General features: G+C 31.1%; 2 protein-coding genes across 2 annotated transcripts in view; one reads left to right on the plus strand and one right to left on the minus strand.

The window, feature by feature from the left end:
* LOC21406650 (NAD-dependent malic enzyme 62 kDa isoform, mitochondrial) overlaps window positions 1-8,394 on the minus strand; it is a 10,580-nt gene extending 2,186 nt beyond the window's left edge. The window contains exons 1-15 of the mRNA XM_024166512.1: window positions 8,386-8,394; window positions 7,002-7,178; window positions 6,772-6,868; window positions 6,222-6,340; window positions 5,855-6,022; window positions 5,303-5,431; window positions 4,608-4,668; window positions 4,418-4,521; window positions 4,239-4,322; window positions 3,564-3,670; window positions 2,578-2,689; window positions 1,660-1,773; window positions 959-1,024; window positions 531-603; window positions 339-425 (exon numbers count right to left, since the gene is read on the minus strand). Of these exons, the coding sequence (XP_024022280.1) occupies window positions 339-425; window positions 531-603; window positions 959-1,024; window positions 1,660-1,773; window positions 2,578-2,689; window positions 3,564-3,670; window positions 4,239-4,322; window positions 4,418-4,521; window positions 4,608-4,668; window positions 5,303-5,431; window positions 5,855-6,022; window positions 6,222-6,340; window positions 6,772-6,868; window positions 7,002-7,178; window positions 8,386-8,394 (1,507 nt within the window). The remainder of the gene's footprint in view (window positions 1-338; window positions 426-530; window positions 604-958; window positions 1,025-1,659; window positions 1,774-2,577; window positions 2,690-3,563; window positions 3,671-4,238; window positions 4,323-4,417; window positions 4,522-4,607; window positions 4,669-5,302; window positions 5,432-5,854; window positions 6,023-6,221; window positions 6,341-6,771; window positions 6,869-7,001; window positions 7,179-8,385) is intronic.
* Window positions 8,395-12,709: 4,315 nt separating this feature from the next.
* On the plus strand, window positions 12,710-14,233 carry LOC21406651. Its single transcript, XM_010099455.2, has one exon. The coding sequence runs from the start codon at window positions 13,039-13,041 to the stop codon at window positions 14,059-14,061; it is 1,023 nt and encodes a 340-aa protein (XP_010097757.1). The 5' UTR covers window positions 12,710-13,038; the 3' UTR covers window positions 14,062-14,233.
* The last annotated feature ends 12,540 nt before the right edge of the window (window positions 14,234-26,773 follow it).

Here is a 26,773-nt window from a genome sequence, read left to right on the forward strand (position 1 = left end):
CAGTTGTTATTATATCATAAAAAGAAAAAAATTCAACACTATTAACAAAGGTGAATTTTTATCCATCCAGCATCCTAAATTGTTTCCTCAAACACTATACAATCCCTTATATTTTCATCTATGCCGTTCATTCTTTTCAACTAACCACCCGCACCTTGTACAATCATTTGATGAGTACAATCTAACCACCCTTGCAGTTACTACTAACCTTTGGCTTTCAACAAACCCAAAAGAGAACAGAAAAATTAATTTAGGGGGAAAAAACGGATTCTATTTGTATCCCTTTCACGCAGAAATGATATGCACAGAGAATAGGATATGAAGTTTTAAATGCGTACCAAGATCCACATCGTTGAATGGACTTCCACTTGCAAATATAATATTGTCCCCCACGATAGAAAATGCTTCTTCAGGAGTGCATTCAGCTAAATTATCACCAAAAGAAAAGAGTGAAGATTAATCTTAAACCCTACAAAGCTTGCATTAATTTACCAAATCAGTGCTTCTCCCCATTCAAAAGCAAAACATACCATTTTTGGTAGGATTTGACATTGCAAATATGGCGGGCCTGGTTGAAGTTGAACCTTTGAGGGCCTCCAATACCTAAAAGTATTTGCATGGCGTCAATTTGTAAGAAAGAATATGTGATCCAGTTCCAATGAGAAAACAAAGGTTATCAACAATAAGATGAGCGATAAAAAACCGAGGTTACATAACCTTTTGTCATGTAATTCTCCTCCATTAACTGCTCTTCTAGTTACCAATTTAAACCAGAAATAAGAAAAGTACAAAAAAGAAAATGATTCATGATTCAACTAATTTTATGTTTGCTTTTTCTTGATTTTTTTGCATCGTGAATCACATTAATTATGCAATGCATGAACTTATCTTGTTTACATTTCCAGAAGCTCTCTATAAGAAATTTAGAAAACAGATGCATAGCTATTACTCTAGATACCTCTTTTGAGAACAGTCCCCCAACCGCAGATAATCCAAGAAGCACGTCAGGCTTTATTTGCTTCACCTGGTTATCAAGATTACCAAGAAGTGATGACAAATACGGATAAAAGCGGGCTTGACTGTTCTTTATGATGATAAGAAAACAGTCCTTGATACATTTAAAAGAATCACCTCTTGTTAACGAAAAATTTTGCACAATTCACACTTTGATAACCACACATTTATGTCATTTTCGCATGATATTTGCTGTATTTGATTTGTTTGAATACAACTTCTTATATTTGCTAACTTTTGAACGCTAAGGCAATTTTTTAAAATTGATGTTCTTGTGGATGACACTTTTGACACTTAAACTTCCTTTTCTTCATATCATTTCTTCTAATTTTGAACTTTACTTCTTGGAAATTTGGTTCCCTCTATGGTGTTTCACAGTTTTTTTTTTCTTCCCACTATACATTATCAAGACTGAAGAAGGTATAACCAACATTTTTGGAGCCAAAAAAAAGGTATAACCAACATATTTATTACCTACCCACTTGAGTCTTACTTGGACTTACAGGCAAAAATCCAGATGGCTGTACTAGATTTCTATTGCATAAACGTTGAAAATAAAAACGAAAACCTTCATTTTATGTGCAGAACGAAATGACATGTTGATCTATATAGTAGTTCAATATGAAATGTGAAGAACTCACGAACCACTTCCACTAGGCTTGCAGCTTCACTTAACCCCTGACGATGAATTTCTTTGATCTTCCTCGCAAATGGACGTGCTTCAGGATCAATATATTCACGTTCATCTGTGATCAGACCCTGGATACACATCACAGCAAATTTAATTATCTGGTTGAGCATATCTCGAAAGGTATGGTAAGTAAGGGTGGCTGTCAAAAAAATCCCAATACCGAAATTCCTTTAGTTCGGATATAAAGCATGAACTAGGCTCATCACTTGTATATAATGAACAAAAGGAATTACAAACTTGATCTTCATCATTAATTGGAATCTGTTGAATCACTCATGTTATGATCTTCTATATCCTAAGGGTGATAGTAAAAGTTTAAGTTCAGGATGAAGACAAGAAGAACCACTCTTATAAATACCAAACAAGAAGTCAACTACGGATGCTCTTGAATAAGGACTTGTAGTTTCATAACAACACTTTTGTATACCAACCAGGAATTCAAAGTTAAATGCCCTGCATTCAAGGGGTTGTGTACAGTGCGCTTTAAACATATGACATCACATTGTTAGTATTTTCTTCAAAATATCAGATCGGGAAAGGAACAACGAGAAAATATAAGAAACCCACTTACATGTGTATCTAACCAACCGACTAGTCAGATCCTAATATATTTGGTACTAAATTTGTTACTACAATTAATTCGTAGACATGAATCATGATATTCTCAAAAAGCATCATAAACTCCTAAACATAGAATAAACAATATGAACAGGAAAACCTCATCTTCTGCCTCTAAGATTATAAACGGCATGTGTCATGCATCTTGAAGAAATACTTTATCCTATCTTTATATATCAGAAGCAAAAATTTAACCCTATGAAGCTTTTTTCATAACCGTTTCTAGATTTGGGATGTTCAGTCTGACTACTCACATTGGCATCAACTACCCAAAATTGTCTCAGCGCGCTCTCAAAAGCAGATTCATTGTTTCCCAACATCCTTGCCATTGTTTTTCTTGCATCGTTAAGAACCCCTATTCCTGCACTGCAGTAGACAGCAGAACAAAATTTAACCAAAAACTTTACGATTCATCAAAACTTTATGATTTTTTTGATTTCTTCTTGTATTGATAAACATGCATCCCTTGGTTTCCTTTTTATAGTATATATTATTATACGTTTTCTACAGGTTTTTTATTTTTTAAATAAAAAAAACAGAACTTCATTAAAACATTCGAAATGTAGCATATTGCTTTCCTTAGTTCAGAGCAATATCTTAAATAAGTCATGAATGGCATTATTTGGCTTGCTAGTCCTTAGAGAAGCACAAAGTAGATGAGTAAAAGGTGCATCTTAGCAGTGTTGCATTTAGTTCTAATAGATCATTGCACTAAATTACCCATTCAAACCAACCATCTTGAATTTTGCCTGGTTTACCGATATACACATTTGTCTAAATTTCATCGTTGGTTATAATATAATTCATGCAACAATCCCTCACAGATCCCCATTACAAAAACGGCCACTCATGCATATATTTTTTTAGCACATGGGTAATGTACATTTTAAATCATATTACTATTCCCTATTCAAATAAACTTCATGTGTACACACAAACATAAAAGTTAGCAAGAGCAATCACTCTCTGAACTTCGAAGTTTGTGTGTGCGTGTGTTTCTTCTTCAATAGGAAGATAAATACAAAATTTTCAAATTTTTTTTCATTTTTTGTATCCTGTTCATTTTCATATTTTATCTTCTCTTGTAAAGAACAATGTTGGTTCTTAAATTCTTGGGAATACTAATAATCCAATGGTATGACTTTCTAGCTCTGGTGAACATCAACTACTGATATTGTTTCCCTTTGTTTTTACATATTATGAACTCTTTCCATTTAGAAATACAAATAATGACACTAACCTTCCAGCCCCAGCAACAACAATCTTTTGTTTTGGAAAATCAATCATTGGCCTTCCTTGTGCTCTAACAGCTCCTAGAAGTCCAGCAATTGCAACTCCTGCTGTGCCCTGTTGGAACAAATGCCATCGCATCTTGATCATGGAAAAACAAGTATATCCCCATAAATCCAATCTAGAATGTTCTTGACCGCTCTACGTATGATAATACAATACGGACTGTTTGTCTAACCGTTTGTGTCTCTGCTTATACATAGTTCCTTAATAATTGATAAATAGAATAGAATCCCCAATGAGAATATAGGATGCACAAAACTAGACCCGAGTCCAGGAATTAAAAGTTTGAAGTGATTAATGCAAATTCTCAAAATTAACGCTAGTAGGATGAGGCGTTAGAAGAGGAAAGAAGGTTGGCCATCTAAAAAGGAAAAAAGAATACAAAAGAAGATATAGAGAGAAATAAGGTTGGCCATCTTAAAAGGATGTCAAATTAGGAGCTGAATGAAAGCAATACTGGTCTTAGTTAATGAAATAAACTTGATACTTGGCTATATTAGTGTCAAGTATAAACAGAAGTGTCGTTGAATTACCATATAAATACTGCACGGGATAAACTAATACACAAAAATATTACAAAAATGGTTATATGCTATGATGTATACCGGAGCAAGTAACTAACCTGAACGTCATCGTTAAACATTCTGTAGGTATTTCTGTAACGCTGTAATAACTTAAAGGCCCACTTGCTTTGGAAATCTTCAAACTTCACAAACAGAATGAATTAGTAGTTCTCAAGAAGAGAAAAAAAGTTATACATTTTTCAAATGTTGATTCAATCGCTAAGGTAATTTAATGTACCTGTACAATAACATGGGGCCACCGTGTAAAAACTGCTTCCATAAATTCATCGATGACAGCAAGATATTCATCACCATCAAGACGGTTTTTCTGCAATCCTAGATCTGAAAACCAAAAACTCATTATACTTTTTTCATAGAAAACACTGTTTGTAAGTATATTGACCATGATTACAAGAGGAAATACGTACATAAGGGGTCTTTCAGCAACTTCTCATTGTTGGTTCCAACGTCAATCATGACAGGAAGTACCTGGAGTTGCAAGAAGTGCAATAAGTGAAGAATAAGAAAGATTTTTACTAGTAGTTTCAATGAGTGCAGAACAGAAAGGTAAGAGTAAGTAAAACACGCCTAGATCAGGATCTTGGGTCAAGCCGCAGGAAAAGCAGAAATAATATTATACGTTCTAAACGACCATAATGAATTGTGAATCATTAGAAGAAATCCAAAAAAGAAAGAAAATTGATATTCCACATATAAACTAGAAGCAATGTTTCCGGGCTAATTTTGTACCAAGCTAGGGAGATTTCTTTCACCACTTCCATAATAGGGATTTACCACATGCAACAGCCGTACAGAAGTAACAGGGTGAGATACATTCTTTTTCTTCTTCTCTCTTTTATTTTTGGTATAATTTCCAGTTAACTAAATTTTCATTTGTCTTACGTCAAGTTGAATTCTTAAACAATCTAATAGTAGTCCAATATCAAATCAAGCAAAGCTTTTCACATCAAACATATATTCTGTAAGAAAATTATGAGAAACTATATTTGTAGACATGTATCTGGGAATTCAAATAATCTATTCTAAAGCATATGGAAGTTATTAAAAGTTATCTCATTAGAACACATTTATAATACAAAAGTAACGCAAGAAAAGACAGTACCCTTTGCGGATTTATCCCGGCAGCAGCTACATACAAGTCAAGCTTCCCAATTGCAATTCCAATTCCTTGAATGCCAAGGTCTCCAAGACCCAATATTCTGCTTCCATCTGTAACAACAATCATATCCACCTGCAAATGAGAAACCCAACATTCAATATGGAATGGAAATAAACAATAAAACAAGAGTATTAACGTTTCAATCGCTCAATCAAAACCACCCACCAGCACAAGATGGCTACAAGAGAGAGCAAAAATATGCTTTTGCACTTCTAATGCATGGGTGTAGTCCCAATAGATCATTCATGAAATTAAACCGTAAAGTATGGGATCCATATGCCTTACTTTATGAAGATATATATTCAAACGTCTTCAACTTTATGCATCTAGCATGCCTCACCTAGACATGAGTTATTTCACAAATAACCTAGGAAATACAGAAATAGATATACAACACAGAGAAACACAGCGGATATTAGAAGATGCCAAATTAAGTAGGAATTGAGACTTGGATTATGTACAAACATATAAGCATGATTACAATCAAAGTTGTACCTGATCAGCTGGCCAATTATAAACCATAGACATCATCTCTCCACGGTCTTCGGCACTGAAGTACATTCCCCTGGGCCTTCTAAACAAACCACTGTAGTTTTGACAAACAAGACCTACTGTCGGAGTATAAACTATTGGCGCATATTCCTCAATGTTAGCAATCAAAACCTGTCAAATCCAAAGACATCATATTAGGACCTACATATGATCACAGAAAAGAATATTCCAAGCTATAAAAACCACGCACAAGGTAAGATTGGGCAAACTAAAAAGAAAACCATTGCAGGATGGAGAAATGGGAATGCTACTAGTACTAATTACCCTAAATAAAAAGAGTGCAGAAAAAGAGTGAATTAGTTTAACTTACTTTATAGTACATTGTCTCATTTCGATCATGTAGCCGATTAAGTATCCGCCACTTTGCCAAAGCATATGGATCAGAAGGTCCATCTCTCGCTTGCACTTGAAGCCTCTTCAAATCAACCACTGTCATTTACACATTTCAACTGTTATATTGCTGGACTTGATAATGTTATTTAATAAATAAAAAAAATAAAAAAATAAAAAGAACACTGTATTGCACTCTAAATACCAATAAGAAACCAATCTACCCCGACAGCATACGGTTAATTATTTATATCTCACGAATTATGGTACAGCTAACCACCAAACAACAAATTTCTGGACTGATATTAACGGTGCGTTTGGAGGATGGGTTCAAACCATGTTTAAACAGCACTTTCTCTCACAAAAAAAGTTGAATTTAAAAAGTTCTGTTACAGTATTTTCTCCAAGAAAATTTGAATTCTGATTCAAACCACCTTCCAAACGGGCCCTAAGATTTACTAGTGTAAAAGAAATGGAAAAGAAAAAAAAAACAACGACACAGAACAAAAACTGGGACAATGAGAACTTACTGAAGCGTTTAATTTGCTGCTCCGTAGACATAACATTGGGAGGGAGAAGACCTCGAAGATCCAGACGATCCCGCTCCGTCATCGTAAAAGCCGTTCCCTAATTCCGAAATCAAAACAAAAATTACGAAATTTCAGAGAGAAATGAAGCAAAAACTGCAATAGTTTCGAAACGACTTTCAGCTCTAAAAGCGAAACGAAAACGAAAAAGAATTTGTTGATGGGGAGTTTACTTTGTTGAACCAGGGGTCGTGGAGAATGTCGAGGCTGCGCTTGTGGACGATGATGGGACGGTGACCCTCCGTGGTGGTGAAGGATCTGGTCTGCGCATTGAGAGGATTGCAGAGGAAGCTATTGTGCTTCAGGCGTCTCAGCAGGGACGACGACGCTCCATTTTTCCTCTCAGTCTTCTGCAGAAGATGGGAGATGAAGAGGAGGAAGAATGAGTGGTGAAGTGTAGAAAATGGGAATTTTTATTAGTCTCCGAATTTGGAAACTTGATCAGATTCGGACAGAGTAATGTGTGTTTTTGGTGGTGTATATACTAAAAAATTTACTTTTGTTATTAGTCAACTAATGAAGAGGTTAGTCTCCCTTTTCCCCTTTTGGTTTTTCCTTTCTCCATTCCTTCTTGGATTCACATTTCACCGCTGGAGCAGTCTAGGACCCGTTCTAAACGTAATACTTATTATTCTTAATTTTAATTTAATTTTTTTATAAAAAAAAACATAATTAATTATTTAAATTTAAATATATAAAACCTTTTAGGCCGTATTTATAATTAATTTCTTTTTTTATTTTTCACATTTAAAAAAAAACGTTTCTAAAACAGCGTTTAGCGCAATAAAGATAAAAAACAGAAATGAAAAAGATTTTTTGATTTAGTATAAAATGAGAGAAAAATGAAAAACGACTTCTAGTCGTTTTTTCATTTTTTGTTTTTGTTGTCTCCTCTCTCGAGCACACACAGAGAGCGAGACATTAATGAGTTCTTTTATACTAAAAACAATCTCTTGATAAAACTACCAAACGTATTTTCAAAAATGATTTCTGTATGAGATTGAAAACGTTTTTATTTTTATTTTCACACAAAAAATAAAATTATTTTAAAACGAATTCCAAATGCGTCATTAATAATCTATTGGCCAATTGTCTACATTTTTTTAAAATATAATTGCCTGAATTTCTTCTTTTTTTTTAAGACTTTTGCCTGAAGTTTTGTTAAAAGAGAATTGTACAAAGGTTGTGAAAAATGATTTTCTGAGAAGACAATCAAAAAATTATCCCTGAGTTTTAGTTAAATTTTGTATTTACCCTTAAATTTCTTATAATTCAAAAAGTTCCCTTATATTTTTAAACAATCTCAAAATTATTCCCTACGTTTTTAAAAAAATAATAATAAATTTACCCTTTAATTAATCAAAGTTTTTAAAATATCAAAAAATAACTTCAATGAGTACTATTTAGATATTATTTTAGCCATTAATAATGCGAAACTTTTAAATCGTAAATTGTAAAACTAAATAAAATCAAGAAAATAAAAGAGCCAACGTGTTTAGATGATCACAAAGCGATATTCAGTGTAGAGCATGACCAATTTGACGAGTCTAAATTCACCATTTGCATGTCAAGATTATGATGACTATCTATCCACACTTTATTTATGTCAAAGGGTATGGCTGGGGCTAGGACTACAATCTCACGGGTTCGAGTTTCAGAAACTCAGACTCGTGAATAAAATTATTTTAGAACGAGTTCCAAATGCGTCCTTAATAATCTATTGACCAATTGCCTAAATTTTTTTAAAATATAATTGCCTGAATTTCTTCGCCAAAAAAAAAAGATTGTTCTAGGGCTATTTTATTGGGACGTTAGATGATTAAGGAATAATCGTTGAATGCCAAACATTAGACGATTATTCGCCAAAAAAAAAAAAAAGACATTTCAAAGTATTAGAGTGTTCATGTCGTGATTTTTTTAAAGATATTAGAAGATTGTTTTTAAGTAATAGAAACCGTATTTTTGTTGTTTAACGTACAATTCTAGTAGTGAAACTTACAAAATAATAGGAAAAATTTTGAGAAAACCAACCAAAGAGAGAAATTCTTGAGAAGCATCGTGAAGTATCTCACTCCTGTGAAAAAGATTGTTGAAATTTGAGATAAAGTTGAGATGGTAATACGCATAGAATTAGTGCCTCTCCTATTTTCTCGCCAGTCGATTTTCTGCATGATGGGTCTGTTTGGGATAGTTTATACTTATATTTTTAAGTAGTATAAAAAAATAAATATAAGTTGGGACTTTTAAATTAGTATTTAGATTGTGTCTTTATATTTAAAGAGAGCTTTTGTACATATTTGGATAAAAAAAATTAAAAGTATTTATTATTATAAATAATAATATAATAAAAAGATATAAATGAGATATTTAATTTATTATTCACAAATAAAATGTTAAAAATATAAATAAAATTTTTTTTTATAAACACGAGATGATTTATTCTAAAAGTACTTAAAAAGTCAAAAATACTTTAAAATTATCCATAAAAATAATTTAAAAGTGATATTTGAACTAAATAAGTAAAAGACAGCTTTTTAAAGTCAATTCAACGGGTCTAATATAAAAGAGTGAAAAGTTACTTTCACTGTGCGTTTTGGTTGTCCAAATGCACAGCTTTGATTTTTTTTATTATTTTTTATGTTTTTTGTTGGCTTCCCACGTTCTCTTTTTCCTTTTTTTCTTCTCTAAAATTTTATATTTTTTGCACTTACCCGTCTTTTTAACTTTTTTTTTCATTTATCCCGATTAAATTTTTTTCAAATATTACTTTCTAATTATCTCACTAAAATAAATTTCTAAAAATACGCCCCTACTTAAATTTTTTTCTCGATTTTCTCGACAACTATTATCCTACACATATAAAAGAGTTATCACGGCTCTACTATTTCTTTTTTAATCTTCTAAAATGAGTCATCTTGGCTCTTTCTTTCTTTTTTTTTTAAATGGTTTTGGTTCTTTTCTTATTTCAATTTTTTGTTTATAGTTTTGTTTTATTTTTTTTCCTTTTTAAAAACTTAAAATAAAAAAAAAAACGACGTGCTATGTTATTTTTCTTTTATGTTTTCCATAACCCTTTTAGTGTTCTAACCCTCTTAGTGTTCTTTTAACTTTTTTATTTCTTTCTTTTGTTTTCCTTAAATCCTAATCCCAATCCTAATCATATATTTGATTATTGTTCATCCTATGATTGTTTAAAACAGTGAATTTTAGGTATGTTTTTTTCCGTTTTAACTCCTTTATTTTTTTTATAATTTATATTCATCCTATGATGGTTCAAAACGGTAATTATTTAGGTGTTTTACTTTTTTTTCTTTTCATTTTTAAATTTTAACTCTTTTATTTATTTATTTAATACTTTATTTTCTTATAATTTAAACTGTTTCTTGTATTTCTAAAATTAAATACAATCTTTTCAAAACTACTATTTACGTATACTTCTTTGTTATGATGTTTTTGGGATTAAAAGCTCACATTTTTTGGGGGAATTAGGTATGCGTATACTTTTTTTTATGATGTTTTTGGGATTAAAAGCTCACATTTTGCGGTGAAATTAGGTATGCAATTTTCATTAGGACAATCATACTACCACTTAATGTATACTCTTTTATAATCTTTACAACAATAATAACAAGCCTTAATCCCAACTTAATTGGGGTCGGCTATATGGATTTCACTTTTTCACACGGCTCTATTCGAAATTATACTTTCCTAAAGGCCTAAATTTAGAATGTCTTTCCTAACGACTTCGGTCCACGTAATTCTTGGTCTACCCATCCCTCTCCTAGTATTAGGTATAAGAATATCCTCCCAAGCACGAACTGGTGCTTCTAGCGGTTTACGTTGGACATGTCCGAACCACCTCAAGCGGCATTCACGCACCTTATCTTCTATTGGTGCTACTTTAAATAAAAAATTATCTTGCTTATTATTGTTTGTAATTTACTTTATAAAAACTTTAATTAAAATTAAAGGCCTGTTTAGTTTGCTGATTTGAGTTTTTAATTCTAGTTGATATGTGATTTTATGTGAGAATTTTTTACTGTAGTAAAAAAATTAAATGTAATTATTTCCGATAACTTTTTACTATAACAAAATTTAAATTATAAATTCGAATCAGTGAATTGAATAATACCTAAATACACGGGATGCACGTACTAAAACTAGTACTATTAATATATCCTGTCAAGTCCCCCTGTTGTGATCATTATAAAAAGGAACTCGAGAAATTTAAGGAATTGTTCTTTTGGAATGTAACTTGAGTGTAGTTTTTGAGTTGAATTTGAGTTATAACTTAAATTGAAGTTGTAACTTGAATAAAGTTAAAACTTAAAAAAATGTGAACTTGAATAAAATTAAAACTCGAGTTATTTTTTTAAAGTTTTTTAGACAAAAGAACATGCCTTAGAGGTACAAATTTGGGTGTGGACATTTATTACACACTTGTGAAATGAGTCGCTGGTAACGCTGCCGACGAAGGACATTTATGCAAGTAATTCAGTAATTGGGTCAGAAGAGGACAAGGTTCGGTGAGCCTCCAAGCTTCAATTTCAAGCCCAAGCCCAAGCTCAACCCCACAAGAAAACTTGAGCCCTTTACTCTTTTTTTTTATTTTTTTATTTTTCCTTTCCCTTTCTTTCTTTTTTGCCTTTTTCTTTCCCCTTCAAAATCTTGTCGACCAAACGTATAAAGTAAAACTTCAATCAGGAGTATATTAGTAGTGAAAATATGATAAAAGTAGTAGAAGTGAAAAAAGAAGGTTAATTATGCAAGCAAGAATTTGCACTTAAATTGGATTTAGATCTTCAAGCAACACTTTTTGTAGCCAATCATATGGTAAACAAATTACAAAAAAAAAAAAAGTCATATGATAAATTGACTCAATCTACAAAAGTCAACACTCAAAACCATGATTATCTTATTTTAAATTTGATTACATTAAAATGTAAGTGGCAACAACAAAAACAATCATAATAACCTTTCAAGTTGTTTGTTTTACTTTTACAAGACTTTGAAACAAAAAACACTTTCATTATATTATTTGGAGGAGAAAAATACGAAAGGACAACATTTTAAAACACTTCTTATAAAAATTTAAAAATACTACTATTCAATTGTCAAAGGAAAACTATATTGGATTGACTCTAATAAAAAAAAAACATTGACATTAATTTAGCACTTGTTTGTCAATAAAAGAAATATCAATTTAAGAGGAAAAAAATGAATTAAGTTCCAAAGATAATTGCAACTCTTGCGCTGAGATAAGATTCTATCTTGTAACAAAACTTGTGTCAACCTAATGATTAAAACCCAAGTCATCCTTTCCAAAGTCGACACTCAAAATCAACATATTTCTTTTCCTCCTAAACTTATTCTAACCTCTAACCAAAAATCTCAACTCATGTAACAATAGCACCCACCGGAGAAACAAAAACAAAAACCCAAAAAAATAATTTTGCTTTTACTTTTACAGCTAATTGCTTCCAAAATCATATTTGCTAAACCATAAATTGTCACAAATCATCTTCCTGAAGGCTGAACCCAAACAAGTAATGCTAGACCCACTTCTTAATTAAAAAAAAAAAAGACTCACTTCTTAAGCCTCGTTCATTTCACCTATTCGAGTTTTCAATTTTAAGTTTATACAGTAAAAAATTCTCAAAAAATGTCACATTTAATTTTTTCTGCTACAGTGAAAAACTCTCTGAAAATATCACATCTCAACTCGAATTGAAAACTCGAATCTACAAAATAAATGAGGTCTCTTCTCTCCTCTCTCTCTCTCTGCCTCTTCTCTCCTCTCTCTCTCTCTCTAAATTTAATAAGAAAAGATATAAAATGCCTGCCATTAGGCATTTAGACCAACTCACGCATGCTCAAACAAACTCACACTCCCACATAAAAACTCCCACCCACTCTCCTCCCCTCTCTCTCTCTCTCTCTCTCTCTCTCTCTCTAAAAGAGCTCGTAACAAGACAAAGCTATCTCTTTGGGTTTCTCTCATCGGAAGGATTTTATTAGATCTCTTTGTTTTCTGCAAAAAAGGGTAGCGGCGGCGGGGACCAGGCCCAGAAAATGCCGGCACGGCCCACGAACTACGATTACTAGCCACATCACAACAGCGAAAAAAAAAAAACCTTCAAATTTCTTTTGTTGTTTTTGTTTTTTTTCTGTTTGGGTAAGTTTGAACAATTCGAGTCTTGTTACGAGTAAATGAGGTGCAAAAAGCATCTCTCCGACCTGAGCAGCCGCGTCGGCGTCTGCGCCTCCTGTCTCCGTGAACGCCTCGTCGTCCTCATCGCTGCCCAGGCCCAGGCCCAGCAGACCCATCAACAGGCCCAGCTTTCTCGAGCTCTCTCACGCTCCGCCGCCATCGCCGATCAAGATCCTCGCAAGTCCGACCCCAATCCTCCTCCTCCGCCGCCGCCGCTCGCCTTCCCTCGCTCAGTCTCTCCCTACGTCTCTCGCAGGAAATCCGACGGTTTCGCCGCTGCCACGTGGAGCCATAACCAGCCGGACGATCACCTCCGCGGGAATCCTCACCACCTCCGATTCTATAGCACTCCTCAGGTCGGACCAACCTTCGGCCATTCGATTGATTCTGGATCGTTCAACAAGAAGAAGAAAAGCAAGTTCTCTCTGTTATCCAACCTTTTCCGTTCCAGATCCGAGAAGTTCGAGTCCGATCCTAGGGTTTCGTATCGAGATTCGTACGCCACGACTTCTTCGCCGTCTCCGTCTTGGTTCTCCGCGATCTTCGCCAGCCGGAGAGACAGGTCGTCGTCGTCGTCCATGCAATCTCAGTTCTACGTCGAAGCTTCCGCCGTCGGAGGCAGACATCGGACGAGAACGACGGATCGGGGAATGTCGCCTGCGAGGGGTACGGATTTCGACTACGACTACGACGAAGACGCCGGCGATCGGTCTCCGTCGGGAAGCGGACACTCGTCGGAATCCTCGCCTGGGTGGAAGAATACTCCGACGGTGGCGCCGCCGTCGGCGAGGAGGTCGAAGCGGGGACAGAGCAGGAACGTCTCGGGATTGGCTTTCTGTCTGAGTCCGTTGGTGAGAGCCAGCCCTCACCGGCACTGGAATCAGAAGGGAGTACCACCGGAGATTGGGAAGTCCGGCGAGGCTAGAGTTTCAGGCAAGCCACATCTGAAAAATGCGGCATCTTTTTGCAAGAACCGGTCGAGAAAGCTCGCGGATTTTGGACGAGCAAATCACAACCGGTGATTTCGTCGACCGTTGACACCCTTGACAGTGACCCACCGCGACCGTGGAGATGACCCCGTTTGTTTGCATAAGTACGGTTTTGCCCCTTTCTTTTGCTCGTATTTACCTTTTCACATTACATGGTCCATTCTATTATTTATTTCAAGGGAAGGGAAAAAAAAAAAAAAAAAAGGAAAAGAAAAGAAAAGAAGAAGAAGAAGAAGAAGAAGATGGAAACACCTTGTTGTCTCTGTAAACTAATGTTCATTACAGCAAAAGAACAGATTTTTTTTTTTTTATTGTAAAGATTTCGAATCCGATAATTTAATACAGCGAGTATTTTTGGAATTACAAGATTTTCCTTTCTGTCCTCGTTTTTTTGGCTCTGGGATAACTATTTTATGCTTATTTTTCCTTAATTGTTTTCCATTTTTTTATTGGTTATTTATTTATTGATCATTAAGCGTTTATTCATTTATATAATTCAAGTCATAACTCATATTATTACAATATTTTTTTTACATAAATTTAAATTTAATTTTTTTATTAGAGTATTTTTTCTTACGTATAATTTAAGTTGTATAAATAATCACACCTTAAATATAACAGTTTAGATCTTTGACTCGAAATTTTAATTTTTGAGCCGGTTCACTGCTGTGTGACGGTCCGACCGGTTTTGGGGCTAGAGGGACTGAGCGTCTGGGACAGCGCATTGTGGGACTTTTGCAGTTCCAAAATAAATATTTAAAAAGGAAAAAAAACTCCATAAAAGACTTTCAGCTCCAAAATTTTTTAAAAATAAAGTTGGAAAAATAAAAGTTTAAGACTTTCATCAGCGGAGGAGATGGATCCACGTGTACAATCAGAAGTAGGTGGCACCATTGCCCTTCCTTCTGTTGACAAATTAATTTGGTAAGGGATGGTGGGTCAATGGTCATACAAAATAGTTAGTTTTTTTTTTTTTTTTAAAAGATATATATATATATATATATACACACACACACACACACACACAAGAGTGAGTTAGTGGGGGTAATTGCAGCATTTGGTAATTGAAGGCAGCATCCTCAATCTAAATTCAGTTAACTGTAATAGAAAAAAGATAGCGAACCATTGGATTTATTGTTGTAAAATAATTAAATTTTACAGGAAACTTTATTTGGTAGGTCCTTATAATCATTAAATCTGATTAAAATTATATTTAATTAAAATTTTATGTAAAATAAATAATTTTTGTTATAGACTTGAGGACTAAAAATAAAAATTATTAGTAATTCATTCTTTCTGATCATTCCAGAGAAATTCCCATTTTATAGCCTCAAAATTGCAGATGTCCTTATAAAGTAGATGTATCATGATGCATAGGGTGTTTATATTATTCCTTTTAAAAAGAAAAATTTTACAGTGCACTACCTCATGTATGAGTACAGTACTCTTATATCGTAGAGTGTATTATTTTTAATTTGAACATTAATTAATTAGATCATTCAAATTTAATTAAATGCTTAGAAAAACTTACTCCATTGGCAGGAAAAGATAACGTATCCTACTGTAGAAAGCCACACATTTTTAAAGTAGTAAAAGATTAATTAAACATCAAATCAAAATGACTTGATATAGAATTGTAGGAATTCCTTATTGTTACTGTATGTTTTTTAACATTAAATTTCATCTACATCACATATACGCGTGTAAAACTAAAGGATCGTTCTTTTTACGTATCGAGTTGGAAAATTTAAGTTAAAAAGTGAATTTATATGAGAGAAATTACTATAGTACAAAAAGTTAAATTTGAATTTTTATAAAAAACTCTGATAATTTGAGTTATGATTCGAATTGTAAAACAATTTGTGCATAAGTCTCCTATAAGCTTGGGCTTGTTCATTTGCACCCAAACTCAACAAAAATTTGAACTCAAGTTACCAAGTTCATGCTCTTTTGTAAAATTTGAGTTTTAACTTGAGTTTAGGGTTAAAATATGAGGGCAAGTTCGGTTGCTTGAGTTGAATTTGAGTTATAATTTGAGTTGAAGTTGTAACTTGAGTTTGTGTTTGGATGTACACATTTGAGTTATGATTTGAATTGAGAATCTATTTGAATTTGTGTTTGACTGGGTCAAAACTTGAATTTGTATTTATATATTATTTTAATAAAAACTCAATGGTGATGAAAAATTTTAATAGGGTCTATGGGTGATATTTTATTTGTATCTTTGTTGTGAACGCATAGAAAAAAAATCATCTCAATCAGAATTAAAACGAAAAAGTTATGACGTTTTTAAGAATAGAAAAAATAACATTCATTAACTTGAGTTTGAGTTTAAGAACTTTAGTTAAAGGGAAAACTTGAACTCATATTTTAACCCCAAACTCAAGTTCAAACTCAAATTTTACAAATGAACATGAACTTGAATAAAATTGTAATTTGAATTCAAACTTTTTTTGAGTTTTACTTCAAAAGAACAAGCCCTGAGTTCAAGGTCCATTTTGACCCACCCAAACACAAACTCAAATAGATTCACGATTCAAATCATAACTCAAAATGTGCACATTCAAACACAAACTCATATTAGAGTCTCAACTCAAACCATAATTAAATACACCTTAATTCAAATTAAGATCTGAACTTAAGTCACCGTAACTCAAAAAATGTAAATGAAATGTTTCAAGATAGAATTTTTATTTGTTGGGTATTTTTTATACCCCTCTTTAGAATTCTTAAAACTTATAATGGTCCATTCATATTGCACACAAGTTTTTTTTTATACCAATTTTATGGAATTATATATTGTTTATCAAAATTTGTGTTGTGTTTTAATTTGTACAACGTACTCCATGAGCAAGTGTTTTTTTTCTTTTTTCCTTTCTATTTTAATAATAATTCATTTCTCTTTTGTCAAAATAAAAAAAAAAGTAAGTGAGTTTTTTCGATAGGATCAAATAAATAAACAGATGATAGTTTTTTACTTTTCAGTCATTAAATATGTATCAAAAACTGTTTATTATGTATATTTTTTTAATTTAATGTGATTTTGATCAGATCTAATAGCGAGAGACTCTACTACATGTAAGAAAGTCTAAGGGAGCTAGTCCTAAAAAGTAATTAAAGCTCTCGTTTGGTTCGTTAGTTTGAACTTTTTGATTTGAACAAAAAAAATCAAACTGTGTGGTTTAAATTGTAGTTTGAATTGACGTTTGAATGTGTAGTTAAAGTTTTAATTTGAACATAGAAGAAAATTTAAATTTGTGTTTGGTAAGCGTGAAAAGTAAAAAGAGTAAACACTTTTTACTGTTCAAAAATGATCTGAACGATTGAACTTGAAGGGAAAATTAAACATTAAATTGAGTCGTTTAACTCAATTAAAACGGAGAATATAATTTTAATTATATACTTATTAAACGGTACTCACTGTTTACATTAAATTAAATTAACTCCCGTTTGATTTATGGATTAGAATTATGAGATTAGAATTATTTTTAATTTATGTGTATTTTTTATGAAAAAAAATACTATAATAAATAATAAATTATAATTCAAATTAGAGAATAAATTTTTCAACTAAACGAGTTTTAAATTAAATTAGTGAAATAAAGAATAAAAATGCTTATGTGTGTATTAATTGTGGGAGGGAAGGCCCTTAGAAAGTAGGAAGGGCAATTAAAGATGGGGGAGTGGCTCTGTGGCTAGAGGCAGAGAAAAGGGACAGTCCAAGCTTGGGGTAGGGCCCAGTTGGGGGCGTAAATGGTGTGGGACCCAATTCTGACGTGCGGATCTTGTTTTCTGAATTGTTTAGTAACGGCCATGAGAGAATTGGTCATGTCATCATATATTTATGCGTGGCCTGGGAAAAGGGGTACCCTGCAATTTGAGGGACTTTGGCGATCTTTCCTAGAGAATTGGATTCAGGTTTTAGTACGGTCAAATGTCCTTTACTCCTTTTTGGATTTTACCCTTCTGTTCACTACCGCTGTTCTTTTTCTATACGTTTAAAATTTGTTTTAAAATAATTTTATTTTTTATATAAAAATAAAAATAAAAATATTTTTAATTTTAGACTGAAATAATTTTAAAAAATATGTTTAGTAGTTTAATTAATAAATTATTTTAATATAAAAAACTCATTAATATTTCTTTTTTTTTCTTTCAGTTTGAGAGAGGAGAAAACGAAAATAAAAAATAAAAAATGATTAAAAATTATTTTTTATTTTTCTATCATTTTACACTAAATTATAAAATCATTTTCATTTCTGTTTTTTGTCTTTATTATGCCAAACATCATTAGAAACGTTTTCATTTTTTTCCCTCAAAAAACGTAAAAAATAAAACGGGATCAATTCCAAACACAACCTTCATTTGCTAATCTTTTGTTTTTGAGAAAAATGTTTAAGGACACCGACAATTTAACCACTATCACAAATAGAAAATAAGTTTTACCTCTGAGTTCTACACGCAAAACTCACATTATATTAGTCCGTAGTGTTAAAACACCGGTGTCTTGTGATATTACTTTTTATTTGAGGTTTTGATTAATTTCACACGTATATAGTCTATGCCCATAAGATTTTATTGCTAACTAATTAAACACGCTAGAAAGGAATTGCATTGTTTGTTTAATTTTTTGTCCTTTTTGGATACGTGCATACAATAAAATTTTAAAGGATTACAAGAAAAAAAAATTACTTATGTGGTAACATATATGAAAGATATATTTATGAAAAACAAAAAAAAGAAAAAAATATTGAAATATTTAACGGTGAACGAAATTAAAATAGGTTAATACTTAAGTTCAACTAATCACACATTGTGACCCATTTATGTATGTTAAACCATCTCTAATGTAAATATTAATGCTAATTATATATTTAGTATTAAAAATATGTTAGAATATGTTATTTTCATTTGTACCTCTATACTAATGTCACATCAAATGCTAAATTTATTTTTTTTATCATAATTGTTAAACTTTGAAAGTTGTAAAAAAAAATTTAATTTTAAAAGAATTTGAAAATACAAAGTTGTGATGATTAAGGTCTCGTTCAGTTCGCAAATTCGAGTTTTCAATTCTAGTTGACATGTGATTTTATGTGATAACTTTTCACTATAGTAGAAAAAATTAGATGTGGCTTTTTGTGAAAATTTTTAATTGTAACAAAATTAAAATTGAAAACTCGAATTTGTGAAATAAACGACGCATAAATGAAAAAAATAAATGTATCAACCAATAACAATCAAATGTTAAATTTATTGTATGTTATTCTTTGTAGCAAATTTGGTATGACAAATGGCACACATTAGAAATGTGCTTTTACATTCAAATGTGGAATTGTACATTAGCACATCAATATTAGAAGTGTATCGGAGATACTCCTAAATGTGAGACATATGACTATACATATATATATTTTTAACGAAGAGACATAGGACTATTACATACAGTTTGTATTTTTTTAGATTAATCTCATTTGTGCCCCTTAAATTTTGAGGTCATTCTCATTTTACTCTTTAAACTTTAAAAACTCTTATTTTGTCCCTTGAATTTTGAATTTGTCTCGTTTAAGTTATTTTATAAAAAACTTTGTTAAATCAAATGGAAAAAAAGGAGGTAAGTGTGACCATATGGTTTTTATATGTTTATTTTTAACAAAATTTATAATAAAAAGACTGTGTATGTATTACTCTTTTTTTAATCTATTTTTAACAAAAACTATAACATAAGAGATTAAGTAGAATCAATTTAAAATTTATGAGGCAAATTAAAAAATTTTAAAATTTAAGAAGTAATTGAGGGTGACTCTAAGGGTGCGTTTGGAACTCGTTCCAAAATGATTTTATTTTTTATATGAAAATAGAAATGAAAACGTTTTCAATCTCACACAGAAATCATTTTTAAAAATGTGTTTGATAGTTTTATTAAGAGATTACTTTCAGTATAAAAAACTCATTAATGTCTCTCTCTCGCTCTCTCTGCTCGAGAGAGGATAAAACGAAAATAAAAAATGAAAAATAACTAAAAGTCGTTTTTTATTTCTCTTTCATTTTACATTAAATTAAAAAATCGTTTTCATTTATGTTTTTTATCTTTAATTGTACTAAACACTGTTTTAAAATCATTTTCATTTTTTCTTTTTTAGAAAACGTGAAAAACAAAAACAATAATAATTCCAAACACGACATAAAATTCAGAGAAACTAATATTTGTTTTACATAATTAACGGTTTATAATTTATCAAGTACATACAGTAAAGATCATTACAATTATTGAATGATAATGATATTCCACTAGTTGTATTCTCTTGTACGTTTATTGTCGGAGCTACTCATCATTACATGCACCTTGTGTATTGTTGCCCGATAGTTTGCGATTGGTTGAGATATAAGTTGTGTCTAATCACATAGACTTACAACAATGACAGTTAATATTTTTTTTTTCTTAATATAATGGCGTCCACTTATTTGTTTGTTATTTTTCATTTTTTAGGTATTGAATAAGAGTCTGTTTGGTTCATAAATTAAAATTATTTTTTATTTATGTGTATTTTTTATGAGAGAAAATACTGTAACGAACTATTAATCATGATTCAAATCAGAGAACGAATCATCCAACCAAACGGGCTCTAAGTGAAAACAGTGTCTATGCCATTAGAAAAAAGAAAACATGTCAATATTAGCACGTGGTTGAAACTATGCATAAGAATTATAGTAATAAGTTTATTTTTTTAACAGTAATAATAAGAAACATTGTTAATAGTAATACAATGTTCTTCTTTTTGGATTCAAATGGTGAAACATCTATTGCTTTTAGGGGTACGTCATATTCTTCTTATTTATTAAAATAATATATTACAATATGTTTTTCTAATATTAGTACTTTGATCTTATTTATTTGGACTTTTGAGGTTACATGTTTAATAAATTGAAATATAAATAACAAATTGAAATATAAAACTAAGAGCCACATTAGGAGTAGTGAAAATATTTGTCCTGTAATTGACACTGGAATTTTCAAATGATAAATAGAAAAAGTAGTTGTAACGGGAAAAAAATTATCATCTTCTTTGGAAGGAAATTAAAAGTTTTTCCAAACGGAATAAAATAAAGTTAAAGCCTGGAGTTTCTAAGTTCCGAAAAGAAAAAAAAAAAAAAAAAGGCACTGTGAGAAAAGAGCAAGACAAAGGAATGTTCTTTAATATTTGAATTACTAGGCAAATATACGAAACCAAACTTGTTTGGATCTAAATCCTTTTATCAGCGAAAATGATGCAAATTACATATATATATATATATATAAAACATATTTTCATGAAACTAAAACATATGAAGGGTAAAATTGCCGGGACAATACTATGATTTCAGTCGAGATTATCCACATAATTTTAACACTTAGGCTGTCAAAATATTTAGAGTTAAATTCATCAAAATTTCTTTTAACTTTATTCTCTCTTTAGAACTAGTACCAAATTTAGTCTCTAAAAATTAAACGTGATAAATTTAGTCCTCTTGTTAAATAAATGGATGGAAAAAGTGAAATATGCAAAGTTATTTTCTTGATTATTAAACTAAAATCACGTGCCAAAGTTAATTTGAATAAATTGATAAGAAAACTTATTATGCTATGTTTGGTAGGAAGGAAAGAAAATATGATAGAAATGAAATATGGAAGTGATGGAAAATAACAATGATGGAAAGGAAATTGATTTTCTTTTATGTTGTTTGGTATGAGAAGATGGAAAGAAAATGAGTTTACCTTCACTTGTTTGGTATTGGAAGTTAAATTGGGAGGAAAAAAAAAATCTTACTCGTAAATTACTTTTATACCCTTAAATTTTTTGTTTGGATGTTGATGGAGAAAAGAGTAGTTTAGTAACTTTGCTCACTTTAATGAGTTGTATCCATTTTTCATCCTATTTTCTGCCCACTTATGGAAGGAAAAAATAGTGGTTTCCACTCTATTTTCTCTTCCTTTCTCTTTTCTCTCCTATCAAACAACTTATATTTTCATTTTCCCTCCCAAAATCCCTCCACCTTCTTCTTTCCTTCTACTTTTCTTTCCTACCAAACATAAATGTTGGTAGTTCAGGCCCCATTCTATTTAAGAATTTTTGTTTCTTTTTTAAACAAAAAAAAAGTAATTTTCTTCTAGAAAACATATTTGCTAATCTTATGTTCTATGATGTTCGTCCTTTCTTCGATCTAGTCATCTCCTCCCTTTATTTAAAGAAATAAATTGTCATTTGCTTCTATTTTTAAAATCATCCTCATCTTATTTGATTTAAAACTAAGAAAATTTTCTTGTTTCTCAGGATTTTTTTTTTCTCTCAAAACTAAAATTTATTGTTTCTAAATTCGAAATTAAGATTAAGGTTGCGATATGGTCGTGGTCGACCTTTGTCGAAATTAAGATTAAAATAATTTTAAAAATATAGAAACAAAAATAAAAAAAAATCGAACTTTTTTTTTAGAAAAAACATTTCCATTGTTTTTTATTTAAAAAAAAAATGAAAAAACTATTTGAAAGAAAGAAAGAAAAAAAATCAAAGACTTTTTTATGAATTTAGCCCAAATATTTAAGATAAAATATTTTTTGACAAGACATGTTGGATTTAGATCCATAAATTAAACTCAAAGAATGGTCCTTCTTTATCTATCTTTAATAGTCCTTGGATTCTCCCAAATACTCACATACACGTAAAGAAAAAGAAATGAAATGTTGTTTATTACCTCGTTCACTTCACGGATTTAAATTTTCAATTCGAGTTGAGATGTGATATTTTTTAAAAATTTTTACTGTAACAAAAAAAGTTAAATGTAATATTTTTTGAGAATTTTTTACTTAAAAATTTAAAATTAAAAACTTGAATCGATAAAATAAATGAGGTAATGATGTAAATGGCATTTACTATTCGTATATTTAAATCCGTGATGTAGTTCTGACGCTTTCCATGTGACATTGAATCGTGTGAACAGGAAATTTTCCATCACCGAAATTAATAGCAAATCATTAAGACATCTGACTTTTCCTTTCTATTTAGAATCTTCTTTTATATCTCTGTCTCCAAATTTTGTTCAATTTGACTCTTAAATCTCCATTTGAATTTGGAGAGCTCTATAATCCAATCCAAAACTTGGGGACACATTTGTACTTTTCTTTGCCGAACATTTAAATTTGGGCAGATTAAAAAGCAATCAACGGCTAGCTACCACTAAGATGAGCACACGTTTGAATTTGATTTTATTGCATTTAAATACCGTTATTGAATAATCGACTTTTATAAGGGCCATATCGATCTGGCAAGGCTATAAAAAGTCCAGATTCTGTCAAGCCCCATAACCAAACCTCATTAATATTGGGAAAACTTTTATATAGCCAAATCTTCGGATTGTTCTAGTGCTTGAGCTGTGAAGGGTTTTTGTGTTAGACATTACGGTAAAATACAGTGGATTTTAGAACTAAATATAAGATAGAATAAGGAAAAAAAAAGAGGAATTTATTTGGTAAATCAGTCCTATCGGTAATGTCGGATCATGTTACAATCAAATAAGATAAAAAAGTATGTAAAACATATAATTTTTAATACAAATCTAAGGTTAAAAATAAAAAATTAATAGTATTTTTTTTTTTTTTGGTCCTAGCTACCAGAGAAGTTCACTAAGAGAAAAGAAAGACATACACATCAAAATAGTTACCTGATTCGACTTTTAACCTAAGTTCATGACAATAAAAAATTATGAATATTTGAAAAATTTTATTCGGTAAAACTATATCTTTTTTTGGTTAACTAATAATTGGTCTTTGAAGTAACCATATATAAAGTATCGAATGAGGCACTTTATGTGACAACGGGTAAACTGTCCCCTTTTCTTTCTTTTTATTTTTTTATTATTTATTTAACTTTATTTTTTGTGATATATAAGAAACAACCTCTCTTTTTATAAAAGATCTTGTAGTCATGTTGTTCGCTGGTGTTACTACACTTGAAATTTTTGCTAAAACTTCAGTAAATTTTTGGAGAATGCAGAATACAACGTTTTTATATATGTCGATCATCATATATTAATAAAAATGCACCATCAATTTCTTTTGAGAAAAATAAAAAAAAATCCTGTTGTATACTGCCTTAGAATATAAATTTCTAGAATTTATTCACAATTTATTCAAACCAAGCATACCCATCCTTTTCTTGTGATCTCTTCTCTCGAACTATTTACAGTTAAAAAAAAAAATTACATGAGTAAATAGTCAAGTACAAAAAAAAAAAAAAACTCTAACATATGATTGTTATTTTCTTAAATTTTTATAATTAAGATTATGTTATTTAAAAGTATTATCCATAAGTCTTCCTCATAATTAAGTCAGTTACAAATTAAATCACAATTTCAATTCTTGATATCAAAGCATTAAAAGGTAGCGGTACAGGAAGGTCTTAATAAGAGATGATTTTGCAAGTAATTAATCATACCCATCACTATTGACACTACACCCACCATTCATATTACATTGTCGTCTAATTGAGTGAGACAATTGCTTTTGTTTGATATTTAGTGAGTTATAATTTTTGGGCTCACTCCCTAAAATAATAATAATAATAATGAGCTTAATTTTACAGAAATTAAAAGATATTAGGCCTAACTCAACCTAACAAAATCGGCTTGTTAGGGGAGGATTGCCCTCACCTTATTAAGTGGATCATACCAATATCTCCAGCCAATGTGGGATTCTAATACGCCCCCTCACGCACAGCGTGGACCATGCCAAACCGCTGCGAATATGTCGATATTGGGGGACCCAACATTGCAAAACTGGGTCTGCTCTGATACCATTTTACAGAAATTAAAAGATATTGGGCCTAACTCAACCTAACAAAACCGGCTTATTAGGGGATGATTGCCCTCACCTTATTAAGTGGATCATACTAATATCTCCAGCCAATGTGGGATTCTAATACTTAATTACAATACAAAAGAAATAAATAATTATACAAATATAATAAAATTAATTATTCAAGACCAGCTAATGCAATGTTGGACTAGATTTGCGCAGACAAAGTGAGAGGATGGAGTTAATTTGCATAAAGGTATGGCATGTTGGAGGTTGGGAACATTGGGTTTCTTGTGGGGTTTTTGCTCTTTTATCGTTTGTATTTTTGTTATTTGTTTTGTTTTCGCAAGTAATTTGCTCTATATTGCTTGTTTTTTTTCTAGTTTTGGCAAGCAAGTTATTTGGTAAATTTCGATTTAGCCAAAGTGGGTGTGGGCCAGTCTATATAATTATTTGCTTAGAGTCAAGTCCCAACTCATCAACTAGCTAGTTTCTCAAGAGTTTGTCTAAGTGGAACTAGAGCTTGACTTGCCCCCTCTAGTACCTCCCTCATTTTTCATACCCAAAAAAAAAAAAAAAAAAAAAAAAAAAAAAAGGACCCCCCCCAAAAGGTAAGCTTTTGGTCTATTTACTACCCAGTTGAAAAGAAAGATAGGCATTTATTTCAAAGTTGCTATTGTCAAAAATGAACGCTTTACGAGTTAGTTCAAGATATGAACACTTTTCACTTGGTCATGATTCCACAGGAACAAAGCAAAAGAAAGAACAAAAATCTTAAAGCAATTTGTAATCCTTGCTCCTCCATTACATGAACTTTTAACTCAAAAGCTTCTTTTATTCTTAGAATTAAGCCAATGATTTCTTCTACACACATGCCATTTTCTTCAAAATATGGATATGATTAAAAGACTTTGACATTAGTATATATGTTTGTACTATACTAACCAAATTGGGCTTAATTAGTCACCATTTTATGTCTTTACAACTGTAGATCTTGAAAGATTTTCAGATATATATATTTTTTAATATACAATGCATAATCAAACGCGCATGTTCTCAAATCTAGGCTAGTACTTCTGTTTATTTCATATATCATTGGTCTATTTTTTTTCTTTCTCTCTTCTTTAATTGATATTATGCAATATTAATGTCCACATCACTTGGCAAATATTAATTAATTATTACCGTATCAACCATAATTTTGGTACTACAGTATAGTATATTAAAGAGTCATTATTCGTAACATTCCAATTAGGTCTTTGTCTTTCTTTCTTTCTTTCTTTTTGTTTCTTTCCATTTGTTTTACTTGTATCGTTAGAAAGCCACTAGAAAAAGGCACGTAAAAGCTAGCTAGTAGCTGTGACGGGATTGCTCAATTATAAGGAGATACTAAGTTGGCTTTCTAAAGCGTCTTGTGGTCAGATTTCTTTCTATTTTTTATTTATGAAAAAAAAAAAAATTTGTTGGTGCATGTACATCATTCATTAGTACTACAAATGTTAGGATTAGTGAAAAATGGGTTTGATCTTGAAATTAAAAGAATGACAGGAAATGAAATTCTTACTGCCCAAACGAAATTTTTTCACAAAAAGTTTTTTTTTTTTTCCTTAATTTTCTTTTTCTGAGGGTGGATTCTTGTTAGATTTACAAGTGCGTCTTTTTTGGGGCGTATTCTACCTACGTGTTGTGCTAATAAAGATATGATATCCTATTTTTTGTGTTGGTGACTGTCTTTTTAATTAAATTTTGACACTTTTAGTAACTGTCTTTCCAATTAAATTTTAACACATTGTGAATTGTTTAAGTATTTTCAGTATTCTGTTCTTATTCGTGTGGTTAAATTCTTAAATTTAAATAACATAATAAATAAATAGTGGATAGACAACCACCGATATATGTAAATGAGGATAATAGATT

Source organism: Morus notabilis, unplaced genomic scaffold, assembly GCF_000414095.1.
Source record: "Morus notabilis unplaced genomic scaffold, ASM41409v2 Scaffold75, whole genome shotgun sequence".
NCBI lineage: Eukaryota > Viridiplantae > Streptophyta > Magnoliopsida > Rosales > Moraceae > Morus > Morus notabilis.